Source organism: Amblyraja radiata, chromosome 6 (genome assembly GCF_010909765.2).
Source record: "Amblyraja radiata isolate CabotCenter1 chromosome 6, sAmbRad1.1.pri, whole genome shotgun sequence".
NCBI classification, from domain to species: Eukaryota; Metazoa; Chordata; class Chondrichthyes; order Rajiformes; family Rajidae; genus Amblyraja; species Amblyraja radiata.
Genome location: NC_045961.1, coordinates 51,210,949 through 51,219,646, shown reverse-complemented (window position 1 = coordinate 51,219,646; position 8,698 = coordinate 51,210,949). Strand labels below are relative to the sequence as shown.

At 43.8% G+C, this 8,698-nt stretch overlaps 1 protein-coding gene across 6 annotated transcripts in view; it reads left to right on the top strand.

Moving 5' to 3' along the window:
• Nucleotides 1-8,698, top strand: part of atp8a2 (ATPase phospholipid transporting 8A2) — a 279,736-nt gene that overhangs the window by 183,311 nt on the left and 87,727 nt on the right. For all 6 annotated transcript variants that reach the window (XR_004412354.1, XM_033022781.1, XM_033022782.1 and 3 more), the window contains one exon: nt 7,666-7,838. Coding sequence is in view for 5 of the 6 variants with exons in the window: in XM_033022781.1 (XP_032878672.1) it covers nt 7,666-7,838 (173 nt within the window). In the remaining variant the exon portion in view is untranslated. The remainder of the gene's footprint in view (nt 1-7,665; nt 7,839-8,698) is intronic.

Below are 8,698 nucleotides of genomic sequence, written 5' to 3'. Positions count from 1 at the left end.
AATGGTGCTTTCAATGTAACACGCGCAAAGTGCAAACGCACAACAAAACTATTTTCTAACAAACAGTCCAGCAGAATATTGCTATACCTCAGCATATCCCCGATTTGCAAATTGTACAGAAATTCTGGTTTACTATATTGTTTACAGTGTACTATATTTACATATTCTGTTGTGCTGCTGCAAGTAAGAATTTCGTTGTTCTATCTGGAACATAAGCCAATAAAACACTCTTGACTCTTATTCAACAGAGGAATCGATAAATGTCAGTTCAACTGGCAATGCAAAAGAAGTTGTGGTTATCTAAATCTATCATCTCAGGGCACTCGATCAGTAGTGCAACTGTTACTGCAAGAGCAGGAGAAAGACAATTGGTGTGCTACGGCATCAACACTTGAAAGTTGCATCTTAAGTTATTGACACGGATGGGAATGGCCAATAATGTTATAAAGCAGTTTGCAGAGTGAGGCAGTTAAAGCCAAATACCATAACCATTGATAGTAGACAGAAATGTTGGAGAAACTCAGCGGGTGAGGCAGCATCTATGGAGCGAAGGAATAGGTAACGTTTCGGGTCGAGACCCTTCTTCAGACTGATTGATAGGACTTGTTTTCCATCCCAACCCATTTTCAGCAGTTGTTGGATTCAGCCTCTCGTCCTGGTCTCCCCTTCCTTTCTTGGAACTTTGTGATGAAACTTGAGTTTCAGTGTTAGAGATCGAACCACACTCCAAAGACACACAGGTTTGTACGTTAATTGGCTTCGGTAAACTTGTAAATTATCCCTAGTGTGTAGTATAGTCCTAGTGTACGGGCGATAGCTGGTCGGAACGGACTCGGTGGGTCGAAGAGCCTGTTTCTGCGTTGTATCTCTAAATAAACTAAGCTAACTATCCTTTTTTATAATGTTGAAGGAATTCAGTGAAACTATTTTATTCTTGCTTTGAGGTCTTATTTCTGTACTTTGTTTCAGTTTGACAATATTCCTGAGAGTTTTGCAGATTGCTTACTTTATGGTTGTCAAAAATAAAACAAAAAGTGTTAATGGTGTGGCTTTCAAAATGCCAGAGATTCTCTGTGTTGATGTTACAGATGTGGTTTGGTTTGATTGATAGCTAAAGAAATAGACTCTTCTATTTCTGAGTGACATTCTGTCAACAGTGCAAGAGTAATGGTAAAGTCATTGAACTTGTGTATGTTCTTCTGAACTTAAAAGTGTTAATGCATGCAGTTTTTCTTAAAGGGCGACAAGACCTTTAAAATGTTCAGAATAATTAGTCAATTTATTTGAATGGTTGAAACAAGGAACTGCAGATACTGGTTTGCAAACAAATAACACAAAGTGCTGTAGTAACTCAGTAGGTCAGGCAGCATCCATGGACAACATGGACAGGTGGTGTTTTGGATCGGGATGGACCCTTCTTTTTTTAAGGCTAAGAGGGGAGTAGTTTAGTTCAAAGGAGATACAAGGAACTGCAGGTGCTGGTTTCAAAAGAAAAATACATCAAGTGCTGGAGTAACTCAGGGGGTCAGGCAACATCCCAAGAGAACCATTCAAATCATTAAACATTTGTGTACAAGATCATGAGAGGAATAGATAAGGTAAATGTACAGAAATTCAAAGTTGAAATTTCATTTAAAAATGAAAAGGCTAGGAGCATATGGAGGTATATAAGATCATTCGAGGAATAGATAGGGTAGATGCACAGTCTTTTACCCCAAGGAGGGGACTCAAGAACCAGAGGACATAAGTTTAAGGTGAGGGGGGAAAGATTTATGAGGGAAGCAACCTTTTTATACAAAGGGTGGTGGATGTACGAAACGAGTTGCCAGAGGGGATAGTTGTGGCAAGTACTAGCACAACGTTTAAAAAAACATCTGGACAGATACATGGATAGGATAGGTTTGGAGAGATATGGGTCAAACGCAGGGAGGTGGGACGTGTAAATGAGATATGATGATCAGTGTGGGCAAGTTGGGCCAAAGGCCTGTTTCCACCCCATATGACTATGACTCTGAACCATTATTTGAATTGCGAATGGATGGTATTTTTTTACATCCGCAGGAAAGTCTCAAAATAGTTAATAATTGCAGGTCTAGTATTGATCAAGGATGGATATTGATTGAGAAATTCACTCAATTTAAATGTTTTATAAACTTCTCCAATGGTTTAACATGTAAACATTCCAATGCTCTATCACTTTGTGTTTGACACCAGTTTACCAGGAATTTAGGGGAATTTAAAGTGTCAGAATTAAGCGGCACAGTGGCGCAACGGTAGAGTTGCTGTCTTACTGAGCCAGAGACCCGGGTTCGATCCTGACCTCGGGTGCTGTCTGTGTGGAGATTGCAAGTTATCCCTGTGACCGTTTGAGTTTCCTCCGGTTGCTCCAATTTCCTCCCACATCCCAAAGATATGCCGGTTTGTATGTTAATTGGCCTCTGTAAAATTGCCCCTAGTGTGTCGGTGGTGGATGAGAAAGTGGGATAACATAGAACTAGTGTGATCGGGTGATCGATGGACTCAGTGGGTCGAAGGGCCTGTTTCTGTGTTGTATCCGTAATCTAATCTAATTCCACTAGTTATGTTTTAGCTCTTTAATCTCCGAAAAGATTGAGCAAAAAATGTTGAATTGATATTAGTATGTGATTTAATCTCAATATCGAAAGCTGGACACAAAATGTTAGAGTGATTCAGTGGGCTGGGAGAACTCAGAATAAAAGGACGCACCTTTAGAAAGCAGATGAGGAGGAATTTCTTTAGCAAGAGAACAAATCTGTGGAATTCATTACCACAGACAGCTGTGGAGGCCAAGTCAATGGGTATTTTTAAAGCGGAGACTGACAGTTTCTTGATTAGTAATGGTGTCAAAGGTTACGGGAAGAAGGCAGGAGAATGGAGTTAAGAGGGAAATTTAGATCAGCCATGATTCAATGGCGGAGTAGACTCAATGGGCCGAATGGCCCAAATCTGCTCCTATGACTTATGAGCATATGGATGCACGATGTTTCAGGTGGGTTCCGACCCGAAACATCGCCTATCCATGTTCTTCAGTGATGCCGCCTGACTCACTGAGTTAAGGCCTGTCCCACGTGGGCGTCATTTTGTGAATCCTAAAATCCTGGGGCGGCGCGCGCGACTGCGCGTCACTGCCTACGCCACCACGCGCCATGCGTCGTGACGCGTAAATGATGTTACACAAATGACGCCCAAGTGTGACAGGCCCTTTACTCCAGCATTTGTGTCTAACTTTGGTATAAATCAGCATCTGCAGTTTCTTGTTATCACATTAAAAGCTGGATATTTTTCATAACTAGGACAATGCATACGTGGTAAATTACAGCGATGGGAAACCACTGTGGCTTCGGTAATGCAGGGTTTCCTTTACCAAGGCATTTGAAGGTGAGACAATGTGACTTTAGACTTTATAGATACAGGCCCTTCTGCCCACTGAGTCCATGTCGACCAGTGGTCCCCGTACACTAGCACTATCCTACACACTAGTGACAATTTACGTTCTGTTACCGAAGCCAATTAACCTACAAACCTGTACGTCTTTGGAGTGTGAAAGGAAACCGGAGTTCCCAGAGGAAAAACTACGCGGTCAAAGGAGGAACGCACAAACTCCATGCAGACACCTCTTTAGTCAGGATCGAACCTGGGCCTCTGGCACAGTAAGGCAGCAACTCCACCGCTGCACCACCATGCCGCTCGCTTGGTCAAATAGTCTAGGAGCGGCATAACCAGAGCACCCGGAGAAAACCCACCCCGTCAAAGGGTGAACATGCAAACTGCATACAGCACCCGTAGTCAGGATTGAACCCGGGTCTCTGGCACTGTAAGGCAGCAGCTCTACCGCTGCACCACTGTGACTTGAGAGCACCAGCATGCTAAGACCACACATAGCATTGAGCCTGTGGGCTGCACTGATTAGCTGCTTACTTGCCATAGGGCCATGTTCCAATAGACTGATGCACAATGGTTGCTATTGTGTCTTTTATTCCTGCCTTGTTCTGCAGGGAGGATTTGATTTATTTGAACAGTACATAGACATTTACAAGACGTTAACACGTGAATAGTTCTGGCAGCTGTTTTGATTTAAGAAATGCTGTTCCTCTGGCTTGCTGAAATGCCCTTTGAGGTAATTTGAATGTGTTTAATAAAGCTGACAAAAGACTTTGTTTATTTTTAAATTGATGTGATGAGATGTGTACTCCAGATATATTTAAAAGTGATATGCCTCTCTCCAAGCTGTGCTATTTGTCTCAAACGTCAGTCACTAAATTGAGGTCTGTGGTAGTAAATAGTTACTGTCATTTTAAATTGGTCACTTGACTTTTTTTATATTATTGCTTCTGAAAATAGTTTGTTCCTGTTTTGGCTCTTTCCCTTAAATACTTTAGCTAAAGTGGCAGGTTGATGTGTTTCACAGTGAAGGGCAGGGCTCTGGGGAATGTTGTCGGGCAGTGGGATCTTGGAGTGCAGGTATATACTGTAGTTCCTTGAAAGTGGTGTCATAGATAGATGGTCGTGATCGCTGGTCGGCACGCACTCAGTGGGCCATGCTGTATATCTAAGCTAAACTAAACTAAGATAGGTAGAAAGATAGACAGACATCAAGTGCTGGAGTAACTCAGCGGGTGAGGCAGCATCTGTGGTGAAACAGAGATGCTTTTTCTCCAAAAATGCTGCCTGATCTGCTGAGTTACTCCAGCACTTTGTATCTATCTTTGGCATAAACGAGCATCTACAGTTCTTTTGTTTCTACATTTTCACTGATAGATAGGGTGGTCATGAACGAAGATCATAGATCCGCTCTATGGTCTTTGGTCATGAAGGCTTTCGGCACATTCTTTTACCCAGTCGGGGGAATCAAAACCTATATGTTTCAGGTGGGAGGAGATGATTCAATAAGAACCCGAGGGGCAACTTTTTCATATTGAGGGTGGTGGGTACATCGAACAAGCTGCCAGAGGAGGTAGTTGGGGGAGGTACTATAACAGCTTTTCATAAGTTTAGAAGTTAGGGGAGCAGAATTAGGCCAAGTCTACTCTGCCATTCAATCATGGCTGATCTATCTTTCCCTCTCAACTCCATTCTCCCGCCTCCAGGGATTTGGACCAGAACATGGATAGGAATGGCATAGAGGGATCTGGGCCAAATGCAGGCTCCGGTTCCCTTCAACATCCCAAAGACGAGCAGGTTTGTAGGTTAATTGGCTTCTGCAAATATTCCTTAGTGTAAGAGATAGAACCAGTGATGACTGGTCGGCGCAGACTCGGTGGGCCGAAGAGCCTGTTTCCACGCTGTATCTCTTAACTAAATTGTGTTGTAGAATAGTCAGCAATGGAGCAAGTGTCACGTGGGATTATCTTTGTCTTAGCAGCGATAGTTTCTGGAGTACTAACAGTAGTTCCAGGTAAGTACACTCATACTTTGGAGTAAACACAAAAACTGTCCAGGTTGTCTCCATTAATTCAAGCTCGCACAGTCTTCTGTAGCTGACACTTTGAAGGGCATGTGAAATTGGTGCTTTCCTGACAAACAGCAACTGGGAGTTGCTGTCAGACATTCGAATGACAGACACAAAATGTTGGAGTAACTCAGTAGGTCAGGCAGCATCTCTGGAGAAAAGGAGTAGATGACGTTTCGGGTCGAGACCCTTCTTCAGACTGAGCGTCAGGGGAGAGGGGTACTAGAGATACACCACAGGAGCTAGAGATACCTCTAGTTTTCCTTTTCTACCAGGTCTCCCTCAGCCTCTGATGCTGCAGAGAAAACAATCCAAGTTTGTCCAACCTTGGACCAGAGGACATAGGTTTAAGGTGAGGAGGGGGAGAGATTTAGTAGGAACCTGAAGGGTAATATTTTCCCACATAGGGTGGTGGGTGTATGGAACGGGTTGCCAGTAGTTGAGGCAGGTACTATCGCAATGTTTAAGAAACATTTAGTCAGGTACATGGATAGGATAGATTTAGAGGAATATGGGCCAAACGCAGGCATGTGGGACTAGTGTAGATGGGACATGCCGGCTGGTCTGGGCAAGTTGGGCCGAAGGGCCAGTTGTCCATGCTGTATGACTCAATGAAACTCTATTGAAACAAATTGTGGAAGCTTTTCCTATTGCCGTATTTTTTAGTACTCGCCTTGTAAAATGGAGTCTTTATTTAGACATAAGCCTTTCACTGCATGCAGCTGCAGATCATTCTGTGTAGTGGAGAAGGAATGAAGCTTTTAGGTTCATAAGTCACAGGAGCAGAATTAGGCCATTGAGCCCATCAAGTCTACTCCACTATTCACTCATGGTTGATCACTTTTTCCCTCTCAACCCCATTCTCCTGCTTTCTCCCCATAACCCTTGACACACTTACTAATCAACAATCTGTCAATTTCCACCTTAAATATACCCTTTGACAGCCTCCACAGCCATCCATGGCAATGAATTCCACAGATTCAGCACCCTCTGATGAAAAAAATTCCTCCATCTCCTTTCTAAAGGTACGCCGTTTTATTATGAGGCTGTGCCCTCTGGTCCTAGACTCTTCCACTATTGAAAACATCCTCTCCACATCCACTCTATCCAGGCCTTGACTATTCGGTAAGTTTCAATGAGGTCCCCCTACATTGTAAACTCCAGTGAGTACAGAACCAGTGCTGTCAAACGCCCATCATACGCTAACGCATTCATGCCCGGAATCAGTCTCATAAACGTCCTCTGGACCTTCTCCAACGCCGGTACAAAACAGCAGTCTGAAGGGTCTTGACCCAGAATGTCATCTATTCCTTTCTCCAGAGATGCTGCCTGACTCACTGTATTATTCCAGCACTCTGTATCTTTTTTTTGTAAACCAGCATCTGCAGTTCCTTGTTTCTACTCATGTATTGGGTTATGTTATGTCATGTGAGCTGCACTGGGTCACATTATGATGCACTTTTCCTCCATACTGAATATCTCTCAAAAAAAAAATGGTTCCATGCTTGTCAGTTGGAGGGACCACATCAGCAACGCCCAGCTCTATGGGGAGATTCCACCTCTGACCGAGAAGATCAGGTCAAGAAGGATGAAGCTCGCTGGTCACTGCCACCGCCCCCCAGAAATGCCAGCAAACAAGGATGTGCTGTGGGAACCCACCCATGGAAGGCGTGAACCAGGACGGCCAATCAAGACGATGCTGAAGACGTTGATGGAAGATGCATGTGAAGAGACAAAAGAGGAGCTTGCCAGCTGCATGGAGGACAGAGATGTGTGGTGCGTCCGTCACCGTGCCTGTCGGAAACCAGCACCACTGCGTCGCTAATATTTTCAATGATAACGATCCATGCTTATTTATGCACGCTGTACTTTTCGAGGTCTATCTTCGGTGTAAACCAGCATCTGCAGTTCTGTCGTACGTTCACACTAGTTCTATGTTATCCTGGTTTTGTCAGTGTACATGGAAGTGTGCTGGAGAATAGAGGGAGTAAGAGGGAGTTAGATGTGGCCCTTGTGGCTAAAGGGATCAGGGGGTATGGAGAGAAGGCAGGTACAGGATACTGAGTTGGATGATCAGCCAAGATCATATTGAATGGCGGTGCAGGCTCGAAGGGCCGAATGGCCTACTCCTGCACCTATTTTCTATGTTTCTATGTAATAAGGTGACTCAAGATATGTTTGTTCACTTGATTTAGGCAACGAAGGAAACGATCAATCGCCACTGCGAAGACCTGGGAGAATCCTTGAAGCAAGAGAATGATCTTGCCCTTATCTTGGATGGAAACACGTTGAACTATGCACTGTCTCACGAAGTCCAAAATCTGTTCTTGGATCTGGCTTTATCTTGTAAAGCTGTCATCTGTTGCAGGTGAGAACAACAACCCTGTTGGTAAAATGGTGCCGTGGTGGACTTTATATTAAAAACGTTGCCCTTTGGATAATATCTGCAAGGCGGAGGAAGGATGTGTCGGCATTGGAGTGTGCAGATGAGGTTTACGAGAACGATCCCAGGGATAATTGGGTTAATATATGATGAGTGTTTGACAGTGCTGTGCCTGCACTCGCTAGAGTCTAGAAGGATGAAGGGGTACCTCATTGAAACTTACCGAATAGTGAAAGGCCTGGATAGAGTGAATGCGGAGAGGATGTTTCCACTAATGAGAGAATCTGGGACCAGAGAGCACAGCCTCAGTATAAAATGCCGCACCTATAGAAAGGACATGAGGAGGAATTTCTTTAGTCAGAGCATGGTGAATCTGTGGAATTGCCACAGATGGCTGCGGAGGCCAAGTCAAGGGATATTCATAAGGTCGAGATTGACAGATTCTTGATTAGTAACAATGTCAAGGGTTATGGGGAGAAGGCAGGAGATTGGGGTTGAGAGGGAAAAATAGATCAGCCATGATTGAATGGTGTAGACTCTGCACTGAATGGCCTAATTCTGCTCCTATAACATATGAACTCATTGAGGATTCCTTATTGCTACAAGAAAGAATCAACAAAAATCCAAGGAGAACCTACACTAGTGGCTCATCAATTAGAGATTTATTTGGCAATTCCAAGTGTACGTCTGTAATGAGTTTGTATGGTTTACCCACCATTTGTCTCATACCTACGGTCTTTTCATTTCTGGCCTTTATCCAACCATCTGCCTATCGAAAACCCTCCTCACCTTTTGCCTCCTTCCTCCACCCTAGCAGTTCCACAGTTCTCCACATTGTTCTGTTG